This window comes from Colletotrichum graminicola (assembly GCF_000149035.1).
Source record: "Colletotrichum graminicola M1.001 genomic scaffold supercont1.11, whole genome shotgun sequence".
Lineage (NCBI taxonomy): Eukaryota > Fungi > Ascomycota > Sordariomycetes > Glomerellales > Glomerellaceae > Colletotrichum > Colletotrichum graminicola.
In genome coordinates this window covers 494,618-513,074 of record NW_007361015.1, presented here as the reverse complement: position 1 = coordinate 513,074, position 18,457 = coordinate 494,618, and the positions used below count along the sequence as shown (strand labels likewise).

At 44.0% G+C, this 18,457-nt stretch overlaps 4 protein-coding genes across 4 annotated transcripts; 3 read left to right on the top strand and 1 right to left on the bottom strand.

Moving 5' to 3' along the window:
- Window positions 1-246: 246 nt before the first annotated feature.
- GLRG_03689 (uncharacterized protein) lies at window positions 247-2,246 on the top strand (the record flags this gene model as incomplete). The annotated part of the gene is made up of 2 exons (XM_008094374.1): window positions 247-841; window positions 931-2,246. 2 exons carry the CDS (start codon window positions 247-249, stop codon window positions 2,244-2,246), a joined length of 1,911 nt encoding a protein of 636 aa, XP_008092565.1.
- A 5,604-nt stretch (window positions 2,247-7,850) lies between these two features.
- GLRG_03688 (uncharacterized protein) lies at window positions 7,851-8,174 on the top strand (the record flags this gene model as incomplete). Its single annotated transcript, XM_008094373.1, has 2 exons — window positions 7,851-7,920; window positions 8,002-8,174. The coding sequence occupies 2 exons, from the start codon at window positions 7,851-7,853 to the stop codon at window positions 8,172-8,174; spliced, it is 243 nt and encodes an 80-aa protein (XP_008092564.1).
- A 2,405-nt stretch (window positions 8,175-10,579) lies between these two features.
- Window positions 10,580-10,866, bottom strand: GLRG_03687 (uncharacterized protein; the record flags this gene model as incomplete). Its single annotated transcript, XM_008094372.1, has 2 exons — window positions 10,580-10,592; window positions 10,643-10,866. 2 exons carry the CDS (start codon window positions 10,864-10,866, stop codon window positions 10,580-10,582), a joined length of 237 nt encoding a protein of 78 aa, XP_008092563.1.
- A 3,303-nt stretch (window positions 10,867-14,169) lies between these two features.
- On the top strand, window positions 14,170-14,778 carry GLRG_03686 (methyltransferase domain-containing protein; the record flags this gene model as incomplete). The annotated part of the gene is made up of 1 exon (XM_008094371.1): window positions 14,170-14,778. The coding sequence occupies one exon, from the start codon at window positions 14,170-14,172 to the stop codon at window positions 14,776-14,778; it is 609 nt and encodes a 202-aa protein (XP_008092562.1).
- Window positions 14,779-18,457: the final 3,679 nt, after the last annotated feature.

The window sequence follows — 18,457 nt, the reverse complement described above, 5'->3', positions numbered from 1 at the left end:
AGCGACTGTAAACCTCCAATGCCTGCGCTAATGCCGCCGAAACAGGGATCCATTGGGACAATGATCAGTGGGTTTCATACGATGACGCCGAAACTTTGCTCAAGAAGAAGTCGTTCGCCAACTCTCGTTGTCTAGGTAAGAAGAGTCAACCCAAGCCCGTATCGACTACCATATGTCAACAAAAGAAAATTATTAGACTAGAGAACGTTATAACCCATACTAATCCACATCGGTGTAGGAGGGTCCATGATCTGGGCTTTAGACCAGGTGGACCAGGATAGTAAGAGCTTGCAATATCCTGAGGACTGGACGGATGAGGAGGTGTCCTTGTCCGAGGACATGATTGCAGACGAAGAAGTCAAGGGCGTGTGCTACACCACCAAGTGTGGTGAACCTTGCCGGAAAGGCGACCATGAGGCAACCCAGATGAACGGACAGCCGGGGTCTCTTTCCACCATGGACAGGTGCCCCAAGGACAAGTACCGCACCCTCTGCTGTAACAAGGGAACCACCATGGGCAAATGTCGATGGAGGGGATACCGCGGACTAGGCTTGGCCTGCACAGGAGGCTGCGCCGATTTAGAAACAGAGCTCACGCAGAACACGAACCACCACAGCGACAAGGAGGACCAGACCTGCAGCGGAGGTACCCAGAGCTACTGCTGTGCAGGCTTCATGCCGCCCATTAGCAAGGAGCAGATGGAGGAGAAGATCAAGGACGAGGCGGCTGACGCTGCGATTGCTGCTGCCGAAGCGTTGGCCCTCGAGGTTGCTGCAAAGGCGTTCTGTCGTATTGCCATCACGGCCGCACTCACGCCTTTGACATTCATTCCCATTGTTGGTAAGTCCCAGAGTCCGCACTAACAACTCACCCCTCCCCAATCTCATCTCTCAACATTGGCGGATACTAACAACCCCTCTCTTCACCAGGATGGATCGTTCGTCTCGCCATACAGGCCGCAGTTCCGGCGCTCGCCAATCTCTGCGCCAAAGGCATCGCCAAGGCCGGCAAGTCTATCTTCAAATTCCAAGGTAAGGACTACGACGTCAAGCTCGACAAGCCGCTCACCTCGAAAAACGATCGTGGCGACCGGGGTAAGTCGGACAAGGCGGACGAGAAAGACAGTCACTGCGACCTCAAGGGCAACGGCCTTGTCAAGCGCGCGGCATTCCGGCCCAAGTCGGAGACCTCGACGCGGCTCGTTCAGAAGCGCCAGACGGTGACCAAGACGTGCAACGGCGGGCTGTACCCCCAACCGTGTCTGCACTACCGGTCCGTCATCAACAACCAGAGGGGCATGGATGTCCTCACCTGCACCACGGCGGCTGGCGGTGGCATCAGGCCCGTTGTCGAGAAGTACCACAAGGATCACAATACCAAGTGGATCAATGGCTGGATGCAGGCCCGGAACATCAACTGCCAACGCGACGAGTACCCCCCGGCCGCCATCTGGCAGGGTCGGGACATGAGGCAATGGATCCGTCTCGTGCCCGGCGGGCAGAACGCAGGCGCCGGCCAGCTTTTCAAGGGCGTCTGTCCCGCCCAGCACAAGCTGTCGCCCGAGCAGGGGCGGCGTCTGGCCAAGGTCGTCCGGAACTGCAAGCGCGTCGTCTCCAAGTTCGTGGTGACGCGCACAGCGACCACCAGGGTGATGAAGATGAAGTTCACCAACATGGCCGCCGCGGACGCCCTCGCCGACGACGGCATCCCCGCCAACCCGTGCTGGCCCAGCACGCTGATTGACGACCCAGGCTTCGCGCTGATGACCAACGACCCCTGGTACAACGCGCACCCGGCCAGCAAGAGGAACACGCGCCTGTACAGGAACGCGCCCCCCGCCAACATCGTCGCCGGCAAGACCAACCGCCCCGGTTTCAACAAGAGAGACGACTTCGACCCGGCGACGTTCGACCCCGAGGACGTCTGGGTCGACGAGGGCAACTCCACGCGCAAGGCGACCGACGAGGAGCTGCTCGAGGGCCTGGGCTTCCTGCGCTGCGAGGACGGCGACTGCGATGGCGATCTGGGTGACCTCGGGGTCAACTCTCTGCCGCTGATCAACCCGAGTGCCACCGTGCCTGTCGACGTCGTCGCGTTCGCCACGCCGTTCGATGCTCTCCCCACGTCGCTCACCAACGTGTTGGAGACAGCCTCTTCGATACACGAGGAAGCTAGGGCCCTGATTACACCGGCTCCCGAAATGGAGTACGTGTACGAGGAGGAGGATATTGGATATGAGGACTGATCTATCCCTCATCAAACATTACATGTTGGGGTCGGATACACGGAATCTACAGTATATTTACTCCCCGGCAACACGTATTGGGTCCAAGGTATTTACCAGTCTGTAGCCTCATATATCGAGGCGGCCTGAGGGTTGTTGAACTTCTTGAATATAATATTGATTAAACATCTCGGAACCTAGTAGTTAGTTAGGCAAACTAATTTTACTAACCGCCACTTCTAAACCACCTGTATCGTGCTACTAACAGAGGTTTAGACCAGCTGACTGCTTATTTCCTAGCGTCTTTAACATTGCTGTAGTTGGAGTAATAACCTTCTCTATATTAAGTAAATCTGTTTGTTTTACAGAGGAGGATATCTATTACTTTTAGATTACTATAGTAACAAGCAAAAAGTTATAGATCAGTAGTCATTATTGAAGTATGCTATCCTAGGTTCTTAGTAGGTAAGGGGAATACAGGATTTGAAGGCCACTCCTTCGTGGTGATTCGTATTAGAGGCCGCCTTCCAGCAGTGATAACAGGGGTGTGCGGCCCCCAGAACCAGTATGGCCGCCAGCCCGCATCAAGGGCTACAAGCATCTGGAACGCATCCACATCCCTATGTAATAGGGCCCATAGGAGAAGCGATCTTCTTACCGCAGTGGATTTCCTTGTTGTTTTTTGTCTGTCTTAGGCAAGGAAATGGGCGCTTGATTCTGTACAAAGATTCAGTTGGCAGCGCTGTCGGGAAAATACGCAGTATTTGATGATCACCCAACTAGGTCACATATTATTGCATCAGATGAGACAACTTTTCAATAGTTTCATCAACTCAACACGGAGCCTTGAGAAACACTTATATCACAGGAGGCTCGTGTATGTGTGACGGTTGTCGTCAGCCACACCACGTGCCATGTCACATGAACGAGCTCGAGGGCCCCCTTTATATGGGCCCTCCACCCGGGAGATTCATCTTCCCACAATACAAGCCTTTTCTTCACTCATTCGTATCTCCCTACCTGCTTTGTGCTCTAGCTCGTGAGAACTTACCACTAAATCAAGCTCAGGTTGTCAGGTGCAATATTGTGGACGCTAGCAAGCCCCCTTATTGAAGAGTCGTTTCAGGGCGCCCGGCTACCCCTCAGATCCGTCGGTATTATACGTATGACCCTCTCCTCGTTTGATGTGACCTAGAACGGGAACTATTGGATAAATAAGTTGTGCGTTTGTGCGCTAATACGAAGTGCGGGAAACGGATAGCCGGCACGGGACGGAGTCGAATAGAAACTGCCGTCATCTCTAATAATATGTCTATCGTTGTGGGTTCTACGCTCGACAATTGAACTCTGAGGACTCAGAAACAACTTCAATATTGTAACCCACAATACAGGTCGTCATTCGTACACTCAACCAGGTTAAATTTCTGTCAATGAATGAAGGTTGTGATATTACCTTTGTAGTAATCGGCTGATCTAAGGTAGCTTGCCAAGGTATAGCAATTGACACGCATATGACACCCCAGTTCAAGAAGGGCACTTGGTTTTAGTACCAAAGGGTTTTTGCTACGTAATAAAACGACGCTGTCGGTTACAGGGTTGTAACTAAAGCCTTATATATTGTGACAGTTTTGATGTCTCTGGCGCCTAGTCGGGCCTTATATCAGGACATGGCCGCTGCGGAACGGCCGGTAGCATGATGCATGTAACTCAACCAGACATCAGATTGTTGTACAAGTGGACAGGACGGCAACACATGGTTTGCCTGCGTGTGTCATGTTGAGGTTATGTATGTACCAGCCAATAACGTGCTGGGAGTTCTGAGCAGGAGATTCTGAGCAGCGTTTCGCCAAAATCATGGCTGGAAAGATCCCGGCTCATTATTTCTATGACTTCGTTTCTCGTTGGACTATTCTATTCCAAGTAGCAGTGCTGATATGCTGGCTTGTACAACTCAAGCCACCGTGACCGTTGGTGGCATCTGCTGTCTCGACGAAAGTTCGTTCAAGAAGCCCGAGGTAGCTGAATGAGTGACGAGCTTAGAGAGAACAGGAGGCGACCGGTTTAGAGAAGTAAGACGACCAGGTGATGAGCCCGAGGGAGCGTGACTACTAGTTGCTAATGTCGTGTTCGAGGTATGCAGAGGGTAAGAATAAAGTTGTCCGTAAGAAGAGTAATAGAGCTCAGATATTGTTGTGGTTGGCGCCGTTAGCCCTCCGGATTATTGCTCCCGACTGCTACCCCCGCCTCCCACGAGGAGGCCAGCGCCATAGGCGGGATGAAAGAATATTATAGTTGATGTTGTAAGTGGTACCGTAAGTTACTATTGTTTGTCAGCTCGGCTTAAGAAGTGAAAGAGATATAACTTACAGTGTATCTAGGCGTCGGCTATCTCTCCGTCCTCGTCTTCGTTTTCATTGTCATTGTCTTCGTCATCGTTGTCTCTGACAAAGTTAGGAACATCACACATCTTTCCAAACAAAAAGACAAAGACAAGATAAGGCAAGCTTAATAGTAAGAAATCAGAACAGCAAGAACGTTTCACTATCTTATACTTGACTATTCAAGAATGATTAGCTGTTAAAGAGTTAACCTAACTAAGAGGCAAGTAGGAAGCAGAGATAAATAATGGGTATGAGAAGGGTCTGTTGTTGCAGTTGTGCTAAGTGACTTTAGACTTTACTTGCCTTCCTAGATTGCGACTATATATTACTTGCTAGACCTAAATGTCAAAGACTTGGCTAGAAAGACATTAGATTTGTTACTTCCTAGCCTAACAGTTGAATATACACAGGCAGTGTGATTTGATGATGTACCTTAAAGCCTCGTTCTTGTGAACAGCCTCTGCTGTGCTGGTTCTGGATCGAAGATGAGATGCTGCGCCTCCTGGAATTCCAATCTATGATTAGGCGGGCTTTTGATATAGCTGGACCTCCTTTGCTATCTGCTCCTCCCCCCCTAGTAGTACATAATATTTTGTAAATACAGTGCATATATATACTTTAAATCGTAGTTCTATAATCTAGAATGGGAGAGGGATAGATGGGGATCTATTCTATAGGATTCAGAGGGCAGTCTCAACGGCATCTTGTGGTTATTAATCAACAGTCTGTAGTTGTAGTTCTCCAAGTCCTCGGTCTCTGACACGATGAACTGTATACCAACCGCCATAGACAGAATAACCTTCTGCAGAGCTTCTATTTTCGCAAATTTCGCCCTATCCCTCATGTGCGGCATCTTCTGTACGTCCAACTGCTGGCCACCCAAGTGACTTTCCCAGCGGTACAACACCGCAGGTATAGGTAGGTCTAGATTCTAATACGGCAATAGGTAATTGTAATACTGCGGTATCCTGCCCTATCTATATAGACAACAAGATGGTCAATATTCCGGGTATTGTGGCAGATAGCACTTAGTCTTCATTCCGGCTTTCACTGGGTCGCGGAACATCATGCGTGCCTTACGGTGATGTCAGCATAAACTGTTATTACGATGTGTGAGCTCGGAATAAACATAGCGATAGTAAAGATGATGACGACGCACGCGCTACTGTGGCGTAACTTTTGTGTGATATAAAGTAGCCAACTGATCAAGCAAGTAATCTGATCTACGCCGCCAATGCTCCAAGATTTGGACGATGGGCCTCTGTTTTCAAGCGATCATGATCCATGCGACGGAAGCGAAGACGTCGAACTGGGTCTCTTGTCCGTGATTAACTTCTCAAAACAACTCATGAAGATCTCATTGTACTTGAGCACAACTGTCGGTGAGCTTTTGTCATTTCCCATATCGAGTGGCAGGGGAAGGACAGAGGCCTGAATAATGCACCGATACCGCCGGGTAGCAGAGGAGCTGGGCTTTACAGCCCACCACTTTACGTTCATGGCGCGGTCAATTATTTCCAAGGCTATTTTGAAGCCCGTGGACTCTCCTGCATTCTCGGACGTTTCCTGGCAGCAATCTACCTGATTTCATACATGTACCCTTATTAATGATCTTTTAGGCATTGTGGGAGCTAAAACACTCTATCGTTAGCCTGCCATGCAGCATCACCCCAGCTCATACACAATGCGTATCGTGATGTTATTGATACGGCATTCGGCCATTCAATTAATGCTGAAATCGGACTGCTGTAATCTTACAAATGCATTGTAATCAACTGGATGGCCTGACAGTTGGCATGGTTTACTAATTCTATGGCACCATCAAATATGGGTTCAAGGATCCGCTATAGGATCCACTAGGTAGTCTAGTCAAGCGGTTTGCAGGAGACTCTATCGGGTCCTTTCTGATAGAAGCAGGACTAGCTATGAGGCCAGATGGCCAGCAGCCGACCGCGAATGATGGGAGAGGTGAGAAGGTTGCTTGCGGGCCTCTTTGCGCGCGTGTATTATGATGCTTTGGTGAAGCATGCCGCGACAAACCTGCCCATCAGAATTATCGGGCCAAATTCGAAACCAGCCAAAAAGATCCGTGTTGGTTGCGAACGTATCCGTATTCATAGTTACTTTCGGAGAACACCAGCCCGGTCCGATCCCACTGCCAGCAAGCGGCTCGAATGCACCGCAACGTTGCATATTAGGGTAGTGTGCAATCCCCAGTCGCAAGGGCCGATTCCTGTCAAGTTATGCTTGATTCGCTTAGAGACGTACTTCCCGCGTAATAGGCCGGGTTGGCCCTGGACTCCATCATGTTAGCTAAGCCTGACAGGACGACTGGAGGATGATCGTTTCCCAGGATGAGACTGCTCCGTTATGGGAGAGCCTTGGCAGATCAACAAACAGAAAGAAGCAGTCAAGTTCCGCCAAAATGTGACGCTGATAGGATTCGAACTTGACTGACACAAGTACTTTCATTTACCACAGACAGGACAGGAAGGTGGACAATGGGAAATTAACGGTCCATTAAAAAGTTGATCATGCGAGACGGGTACAGTACACCCTACTCCGTACATCTTGGGGTAAATAGTACTAATTGCATACCGGATGCGTACTGTTGAATGCACTCCTTTCCCATTGCGGGATATTGGTCCGTGCTGTACCGAGGCAGAGCCCACTAAGCCTCCTCCAGAGTAGGAAACTCGGTCTCGAGCATGCCACCACGGACTTTTCGCCTGGAGGTAATGGTGGTGCATAATGTGCGGATTAACGGTCGCTTGTAGGTGATTGCCGATGTACGAGATGTAGTGTGGCCGGGGTTACAGCAAGTCTGACTGGCTTGTGACTGGCTGTTCTTGCGGGGTATACTAGGTTGGAGGCTCCGTCTCGTTGCAGAAGGCATTGATGTGATGATTTAGTATGCCCAAACTGCGCGCCTTGCCCGCCCAGCCTTTTTAGCTCCATAGGGAAACATGGCCGATAGAAAGCAACATTATCGCTGGTGACATGTCATTAAAGCGGAGTATCCATCCCGCCAAGAAACTAGCATTCCAGCTTTCTAAGGCTCAGTCACCAACTCGGACTTCAACTTCGGACTCGGTCTGCGAATGCTCGACAATCGTCTATAATATAAATAGCATCGTTGCTCTCCAGTTCCATTGAGCAAGTTGTCTTATCCCTCATCCACCACTCTAGCGCTTCAACATCTCAACCATTTCAACAAGATCATATCCTTTCACATTCCATCAACATGAAGTTCTCCCTCGCTATCATCGCCACGGCCATGGCCGCGGCCGTCAGCGCTGCCCCCAGCACAACTCGTACGTAGTAGTGCCCTTGTCCATTTTTTTTTTTTTTTTGGAACTGGAACCATTTATTTACAGGAACTAACTCGCACATAGCTCCTCTCGAGGTTCGCCAGCAATGCCTTCCCGATGCCGCGCCTTGCGAGCGCGCTGAGCAGTGTTGCTTCGGCCGCTGCACCTGGGGCAGCGTCCCCCCCAGCGTCCCCGGCTTCCCCGCCCGCTGCGGCAACCAGGACTGGTACCCCGGCGGCAAGCCCTGGCCCAACTAGAGCCTTTGATGGACTTTTTTTCTATGATCGGGGTTGTTAGAAAGGATTGGAGGCCACGGTCATTTGGCTGATCGTTCAGAATATTAATTATTACGACTAATAAGATTGCTGAAGACATGACCATGCTTACTTGGCCACCGGTGCGTGCTCATGTGACAGTAGACGCTGTGACTGTTCGGGATTTGAGCTGTGATTACTGGGCATGTGCTCAAACCTGTCTTAACTAACAAGTCTTTTGTTATATTGAAAGTTAAATAATTACATGTTCCACAGCGAAATTGACGCTTTTGCATCTGTACAAGACTTGTTGTGAACTAATAATAGGGATTCGTTGATGACGTTGGTATGTGGCAAAGAGCCCCAGTGTCCAGACTACAGTGCGCTCGATACAATGCAGGTAGGGTTCAACTGTGAGTACGACATCAAGCAAGTGCCAGCATCAACAGGGCCTCCCTTCATTCAATCGTAATATCTCCATCCTTCAAGCAGCCACGTGAAATGGGCACACATACTTGGACAATTGCAAAAGTATTGAGCAGTTGGGGGGGAAAAAACCAACAACTAGGGTGCACGGTATTACACCTTCACTACTGATTTAAAGATTCCTATGTTATCTGTATCCATCACTCATAATGCGGTCTTATAGTTCATCATAATTGGCAATAAGCCTTACTGAAGAACAACAGTGATAACGAATGAATGCCTGTGAAGGAACTTTATGTACTAGCCAGAAGGAGAAAGGGAGACAACAAGTAAATATCCTTAACTCCAATAATGAGTAGTTTCCTCCACTCTAAGCTTAAGGAAAAACCAATCGTGTATTAGTGATGCACGTAGATCACTTAGCGCAGGCCCGTCTGTCTATAAATCTGTTCTTGTCCTCACACGGGATCGCGCACTCTTGACGTAGTAGCGCTAAGATATTGAGCGTCTCCACAATAATAGTGGTGCCATCCATCTACTGGCAGAAGCCAATGAAACATCCCTAAATTGACATTAAAGATGCTATACTATAAAAACGAGGAAACTGACTTCTTGGTGTGTCATGACGTAGTGATGACTGCGCCGCCAGTACCTGCAGCCTAAACCATAGCCTCCAGCTGTACGCCGGCAAGTGGGGCAACTGCTGCAACCTGGACGGCGCCTGCAACACTAGTGACAACTTCTGTAGCACCTACCGTACATGTACTTCTCTAGTAACTGCAACTTTAAACTGACACCATATGACTAGATAAGGGGGAATACGCCTAACAGTATATATTGTAGTAATAATAGCTACACCTAGAACGTTATATACAGCCAGTGTTATGGTAAGGGTAATATCTCTAGTGTCCTTGCGTTAGATTATAGTGTTAGTAAGGCAATCGCTTTTCTTCTTGTCTTATCCTATCGTCTGTTTTTTAGTACTGACCGCACTGTGTGTATAGACAACGACTACCTCCTCAAACCTATCCAAATCCTCTTCCGCCACATTTTCTGCAGGCACAGCAACTACAACACATACCACAACCACCTGTACATCCAAGAAAGCCACCGCACCCCCCACTTCAACCATCAAATTCAGCTCCCTGCCCTTATGCGGCTAGACCTACTTCAACAACATGCTGGAATAGTGGTCCGAGCTGAGCTGCTCTAGCGAAGACCCAGCCTGTCTCTGAAGCAACTTCAACTTCAGGTACGGCCTGCGCGATTGCTCCAACGGCGCGTTCATGCTTATAGTAGTTAGTAGTCTATTGTCACGTCTAGCACTACTATCCTAGCTACTGTGGCCTTGGTACTAGCTATATATGTAAGTAGGCGCAAGAATAAGGCTGTAAGCTGCCTATAATAGAGTCCTCTACTGATTAGCGTTCCCACCTAATAAACGCCTGCGCTAGCTGTCTTAGCTGTTATACGTCTAGGGGCTATAATATAGTAATAGCCGAAAAGGATAACATGCTAGGTACATATGTCTATGCCCTAAGGCATATACTAGTATAGAATTTTGTGTTAGTTAGCAGTGCAATAAAGCCCGAGAAATCTTCCATCACCTGTCTAATAAAGTGATATGCCCTAGCTCGTGAGACTATAGGACACACGTTTTCTGCTTAACCTTTTGGCACTATAATAGGTGTGTGGGGGTCTTTCTGTTGCCGCACGTGCAGTGTATGTGTCACGATAGCTTCATGCATTTCCACCATATGTAACAGCACTGTCAGGTGCTATATAACGTGGTGTTTCACATTCGTTCCCTATATATATAGGACCTCACTTTCGTTACCTTCACTTACATTCAATTAAGCCTTTTAGACCTGAATCCATATATGCCCTGCTGTGTGCTCTAACCCGTGACAGTATCTTTGCTATTTCGTGGTGGAACCGCTCGTGATACGCGGCAAAGTCTCCGGATTCTGACCTTGCCGCTATCAGCCAGTGTAGCTGTGTCTTGGTGAGCACCTCTATTTATCTTGCTGGGAGGAGAGAGGTACCTAGTCCTAGGCGCGCTGACAGGGTGGTACGTCCCGGTTGCCTGGTCGCAGTAGGGTGTCCGCGTGTCTGAGTCCCTTGGGTCGGAAAGCACCTCGATGGCGCTCTGCACGGTGCCCTGCAACGTCATGAAGAGCAGCTCGACGCTGTTGGGTGCGGCGACCACCGTGATCGGGCTGGCCCGGAGGGCTTCGTAGGTTGGACAGGGATTTTCTGCCTCAGACATCTTGTGAAAAGTTTGATGGATTGAGGGGGATACGGCGTTTTGCTTCGATGAGGTGTGGGTTGTGAGAGGGCAAGGGAGTTGAAATTATCGGGGTCGACCTCGAATAAGTCATATACATATTACCACGCCCGCTAATCCCTAACCTTCCTCGTCCTGCTCCACACTAGCAGAACACCCTAGAGGTGCATCATCCCAGACATCGCTGCCAGGTTCAGGAGCGACAACAAACCATTATCCCCTAGCTTTACACTGAAGTTTGATTGCTTGGTCGTTTTCGAAGCGGTTCCAAATCTCTTGTTGCTTCTTGGCTTTAGCAACCAGCGACTCTGCTGTGGAAGAGGCAAGTGAGCAAGAGCCAACCGATCTCCCTGCCTCATTGATGCCAGTTGCTTGTGGAACATGCTATTGCTCTCCTTAGACACAACCAGGTCTTTGTTCTTCCCATTCTTGGTCACCAGAGCCGAATCAGTTAGGTCCAGGAAGCACCCCCCCCCTCTTCCAGAAGGGAGAGACTGTTGGTCTCTTTCTCTCGACTTCGAATCTCGATGATCGCGAACTTTCTTAGCGTTCCGGTGGGAGACCGTTTTCCCCGACGGCAAGTGTCTTGTTTCGTCTTCCACGTCCACAAAGTCTTCGCGTCTCGGGCCAACAAAGCGGCCGTCATCCGAGTCAGGTTTGGATTCAAGGTCGTAAAAGTCTTTGTATTCGGAGTTCTCTTTGTCAATATCGATTCTGCAGTGCCCCTTCCCAGTCATATGTTGTTGTGCGGCCTGTGGAGTATTCCGGATTGAGCCACAATAGAGACACTCGGTGTACTCGTAGGTCACAAGGTGGAGATACTTGAGCAATGTCTCGAGGTCGACTATCAAGCTCTCAGGATAGGGGATGGTCATGCCGTGCCGCTTTCGCATATGATCAAGGTTGTCGTCTAAGTCTTCACTATGACAATTGCAGAAAAGACATAGAGTAGTGTCGAAGGCTTCAGCTGAGGCCTCGCTCTCATCCGATGAACCCAATCTTCTGCATCTAGATCTTCCATTCTAAGATGCGAGAGCTCCTCGTTTAGGGATGATGTCTCGGCGCTGATCTCCTCGTATTCAGACGCCATTGTGGAGCGAGAGGTTTTGACAGAGTTGTTCTGTGTAAACAAAAATTCAGTTGCTGACTGAAACAAGTATATGAATGACGCAGGGATCTATGCGCTTACTCAATGGCTTGCGATGGGGTTTGGGGCGCAAACTGGGTGTGTGCAAAATGAAGTTGGAGAGAAAAGACGCAATACTACGAAGGCATACGAAGGACGACTTTAAAGCATGGCATATTAATGACAGGCGGCAATGAATCGGCCGCCCTTTGTCAAGTCTGGACTCCACCCCGGTCTAATTCACTGCTGACTTTCCTATTCGCGTAAGCTGCTGTGGTATCCGGGACATGCAGGCGCGAGAATGTGCGGCACAAATAACAGGGGGTAAGATCCAAACCAACAAGACCTCATAAGTTTTCAAACCAACCTATCTTGATACATGCGTCTTTCTCGGAATGGGACGAATTCGGAGGGCATCGTGACTACTCCAACGACCTCCATCGTACTGCTTCCAAGCCGCACATCTCTGATTAGAGGAGTCTCGGCCCTTGTCTCATTCTATTATTCACTTGCAGATATCCTGTCATGAACTGGATTTATCATTTCGCTGGACGATCTGTCTGTTTTCTACTCTAGTCCAAGTTTGTATAGATAACGCAATCGCCACAAAAGCGAACCTCTTGTCTAGCCAGGCCTACAAGATCATCCAAATTTCATGTCTTCTCTTCTGAGGTTCCTCTTCTTTGTCCTTTGAAAGTTGTAACACGCATCAGTCGAAGCGACTTTCCTCGCGATGCATTTCCAGTGTTTGAAAGCAACAAGGCCAACTACTCTTCTCTACCAAACACAGCAGAAGACATAAACCTAGCTGCAATGGAGATGATTCGGAGGTGCCAGACTCGCCGGCGAAGCATTACTTAACAGCGCTCGCCTCTTCCTGCACTCTAGTCTGTCATGCCCTCCTAACCATACTGGGCCTCTCCGGGGTAGCATACTTCGTGGGCTTGCAGAATACAGGACCACGACTACCACAGGCTATCACCTGCTACTGCGGTTCGTCTATCTCTGAAGCCCTCGATCTTGGGTGCAAATACGATACTCTTTCTGTTTCTTGGCTTCCTGACCATTGCCGGGACGACGAGCTGGTGGCCTAGTTTGATCGCGCCGGTCCAAATGGCAGCTGGCCCTACTACATGGACAAAAATGCTGAGGGCCCTCTAGCAACCTACTTCTATCTACACTACTGTACAACTCCCTTCTTCCGTTTTCAACCTTCTTTAAGTGACATGAGGTTTTGCTAATACCGATACTGTGACTTTACCTAGCTGAAGACTTTATAGCAGTACTGACGCCTACTAAAGGTATGAGCTCGTCACTCAAAGGTGCAAATAAGACCGACACCACGAGCTTTATATCTTTTAGGGGAGAGAATCACACCTCCTGAAAGGAACTGAGGCGAGCCATTTATAACGTGAGCAACATCTTGGCAGTCATCTCAGCTGGCCACTCCGTCAATCTCCAAGACCAAGCATCCCGGCTTTGCGGGCACTCCGATTGTTGCTGCAACAAATACTTGCACTTCGAAACATTCCTCTGGTGCGGCAGCCCGACTCAACATATCAAGTCGTCATATTGTTTGTCGATGAGCCTCTGGGCGATTTCACTTCGTCAATGTCGCCGGGATTTATCAAATTAGAACCGCATAAGAGAAGACACCACCTGTTGATGGAGGCGGTATGCCGGTCCTGGGGCAGGGTGAAGAGAGCTGCGCGTGGAAATTCTGTGTCTTGATCATGTTACAGAAGATACCGTGGGCAGTACGGTTTGGAGCTCTCTCATGAAAGAATCAGGTAGTAATGCCATCAAGTATAGAACGGCTCGGCAACCGGAGCAAGACAGACAGGACCAGTTTGACTAGTGAAAAGATGTGCACTAGCCATGAAAGTATTCATCGTGGATTGAAAGCTCCGCAAGTTGATAACACCAACTAAGTTGCAGATACCCAAGAGTGCAATGTTGGTTGATAAGATACTCGCACGGCGGGGCCATTTCATCCAACTTCAACCAACATTACCAACAACGCAAGCACTATGGGCGCCAAGGTGAGGGGTAGAGTAACATAGGAAGCTGTCTAATTTACGATAAAAACCTGGGCTTGTGGCACAAAATTTCCGACAACTCTTCTCCGAGACATCACCTGCCCGACTTCTGCTCACATCATGTCTGAGCCCGGTGCGAATCCTGCAACAGCCTCATCCATGCCGTCGCCAAATACGGTCACTGTCGAAGACGTCCCTTCCTCCATCGAGGTTGATGAGGCATTCCTAACCGACGATGCCTCCGCAATTGAAGACCGACTCTCTTCGTATACTGCGTCCTTGACCTCCAGTATTATCGACTACCCAAAGGAGTACGGCCGTCGATACCATGCATACCGGTCCGGCTCGTACCAATTCCCCAATGACAAGAGGGAAATGGACAGGCTCGACCTCAGCCATTCCCTGGTGGTGAAGACGATTGGCAGCCTCTTCCTGGCCCCTGTCGACACGGAAAAGACCCATCGCATCCTGGACGTGGGCACCGGCACGGGTATATGGGCAATCGAGGTTGGCGACATGTTCCCCAACGCGGAGGTTGTTGGTATTGACTTGAGTGCCATTCAACCGGAGTTTGTCCCGCCAAATGTCAGATTTGAGATTGACGATGCCGAAAGCGCATGGGTCGGTCCTTCGTACGACTTCATCTTCTTAAGGTACCTTGCCTTATCCATCGCCGACTGGCCAAAGCTCGTGAACAACATCTATACAAACTTGAACAACAACAGGTAGGCGGAGTTCCAAGACTATATGTCGGGATATTCAACTGTTCAATGGTGGAGCCAATCTATAGTCATGTGATTTACTATCACGTGACTCACCCTAGCAGCTTACTTACACCACTACAAATATCTATAACAACAACTTCTTCTTCTTTTTCTTATTATCTATCTTAACAAGTAACTAGTAGTTAATTAAACTATTACTACTTTATAATTATAATCTTTATAATACTAATACTAATTAGTAGTTAACTTTATAGTTACTACTACTATAGATTAGTAAGGATTATTAAAAGAGGCTTATAATACTTTACTTACTATAGTAGCTTAGATTAAAGTATTAAAGTGCTACCTAGCCTAAAGATTATTAGTACTTAAGATCTTATAATACCTAGTAAATAACCCTTTAAGCCTTATGTTTACTATATAATAACTACTATTACTACTATTAACTTTATTACTTTTAGAGAAGTTTTTTCTTTTATATACTACTTACTTACTAATAACCTTTATAGTATTTAGTATAATTATTTTTTTTATACCTAAGTTTTTTTAAGTTTTTTTTCTTTTTATCTTTTAACTTTTTTTTCCTTTAATTATTAAGATTTTTATCTTACTAAGTTTTTATTTTATTATAGTAGTAATAGCCTATATAAAATTATAAGTAAATAAACTTCTATAAGTTCTTATCTAAATAAGATCTTACTAATAGGACTAGCTATAAAGTAGTTAAGTAAGAACTACCTAAGTAATTTACTTTTAATATAGTATTTATAAGTAAATAGCTTTTACTAATCTTACCTCTATATACTTCTAATATTATATTATTAGCTAGGTATAGCTTATAGTAATTATAACTTTTTCCCTTAACTAGATAATTAGTAGCTAAGTGTTACTTTTAGTAAGTATACCTTTTTTTATTCTTTAAGTAAGGTAAAAAAAGTAAAAGTTACTTATATTACTTTAATTTACTTACTTTTTTTTATTTTTTAAATACTTATTAATAACTATACTATCTTTTTTACTTTTTCTTTTTCTTTAAGTAAGGTATAGTTATTAGTAACTAATATAACTTTTACTTAACTTTACTATCCTAATTAATTTAAAAAGACTACTTATTATTTACCTTTAAGTAAGGTATATAACCTTAACTTTTTACTTTTTTTTTTTAAAAATTCTTTAACTATAGTATCTTACTTACTAAAAAGTAAGGTCTATATATATCTCCTTTTAGAGATAGTGTATATCTCCTCTTATTTTTTAAGTAAGATTTACTATAAGGCCTCCCTAAAGCTATCTTTTTATATTACTAAAGCGTAAGGCCTCCTTAGAGCTATCTTATTATGTTACTAAAGCGTAAGGCCTCTTTAAAGCTATTTACTACTATCTATTTATTTATTATTTTATTTTTTTATTTACTTTATCTCTTACTTATACCTTTTTATATTATATTATTTATTTACTTATTTTATTATTATTTATACTAATAGTAGTAATTCCTCTAATATATAGATTTACCTCTAACCTTATAGGTAAAAAGTAAGTGCTTATATTTAAGAGGTTAGTAAGGCTAATAAAAAGTAACTATAGTAAAAAAAAAACTAAGTAAGAAGTAAAATAAACTATAGGCGCTAGCTAAAGTAAAAAAGTATATCTATTTATAAGATATTAAGGATTTATATTTTATCTTAAAGCGTAGCTAGCCTTTTATTATTATATAACTATAAGGTATAACTAATTTAGCTAATATTTCTAATAGCCTTACTTAAGTTAAGTAATATAACGCCTTAAGTACTATTATTATACTTTAAATAATATAATATAGCTTTATATAGCTATATAGTTAATAACTATAGAGATATACTACTAAAGACTTTAAAGAATAATTACTTAATACCTTTAAGGGTACTACCTATAAAACTATTATTAAATTTAGAGACTACCTAATATATAGAGGTATATAGGTATTAATAGTAAAGTTACTAACTATTACTAAATAAATTTACTATACCCTTAAGGCTAATAATCTAAAGGCGTAGACGCTTAAAGATATTAAAGAAGAAAAAAAAAAAAAGTAAGGATTTTTACTTAAAGATTAATAAACCTAACTTTATAAGAAATATTATAGACCTACTACTAAAAATAATATTAATATAAGATTAACTAGGCCCCTCTTATATTATTACCTCCTTAGTATAAGTTACTTAAGTCTAAAAAAGTTAATAAAGGCCTATTAATCTAGCCTTATTATATAATAATCTAAATTTTATTTTTTTACTATTTAAGTAAGTAAGTAATGCTTACTTTTACCTATTAGTTATACTAGTTACTACTACCTTACTAGTAACTTACTAGCTTACTAACCTTATTAAATTATATCTTAATAAGATAAAGTATAGTAAAGAGGTATATAAGTTACTTAAATTAAAGCTTATAATCTTTTATAACTACTACGTAAAGGCTAGGATTTAGTAAGAGCACTTTATAAGCGCCTTTTTTATTATACTTAAAGGTAAGGCTATAAAGTACTATACTAACTATCTTTATAACTAAACTAACTTTATTACTATAGTTATATAAATAAAAAGTAATTTTAAGAATAAAGAGACCTTTTAGGCCTACCTTACTAAGCTATAAAGGACTAATTTAATAAGGACTATCTTAAATAATCTAAATAAAAGTAAAGCTAAATACCTAAAGTTACTTATTAAGAGAGTAACTACTTTTATAAGAATAGTTATAAGGATTAATACCTTATCTAATATAGCCCTTTATAACTAATTACTTAACTCTTACTATAAAATAAAAAAGTGCTCCCTTACCTTTTTTAATCTATCTTTAACGTTTACTAGTATATATAGCTAGCTTTAATTAGTAATTAGTAATATAATATAATTTAAATAACCTATATATTAATACCTAACTAAAGAAGTAGATAATTAATACTAAACTAACTATACTTATAATAGCTAGTAAAGTTACTAGTAATTTAGCTAACGTAACTATAGCTATAGTAACTTTACACTATAGCGCCTTTTTAATAGTAATCTATAGTAATAAGCACCCCCTTTACCCTTATTATTATTTATAAAGAAGTGCTATATATATAGTAAGCCTAACTATTAGTTAATAAGGCACTTAAAAGATAAAAGGTAATAAGCCTACTATAAGTATAAAAAGTAGTATCTAACAGACTTTTTACCTAAAGCCTTTAACTACTTTATAACTAACTTTAAGGGATATAAGCTATTTACTTTAGATAAAAAAGGTAACTATATAAAAAGTAATAAAGATAAAGAATTAGGCACTACGTTTTATATATTAATAATATTCTTTAACTTATCTACTATTAATAGGCCTACTCTCTTTTTATTACTATATAACTAATCTATAACCTATTTTCTTATAAAAAATAACTCCCTATATAAGAATCTATATAATAATAAGCTACCTAATATAGACGTTTTTACTCTTAATAAGTAATATTTATTTATCTTATTTTATAGTATTATGCCTAACTCTAGCGTAGCTAAACATTTAATAGCTAGATATAAGTAGTATCTTACTTTTTACTACTAAATAAAAAGAAATCTAGCTATAAATAAGTTATAGGTAGGTAAAGTAAAAATCTACTTTAGTAGTAGTAACTACTTTAAATTATAAAGGGTAATTAATATACTAACCCCCTT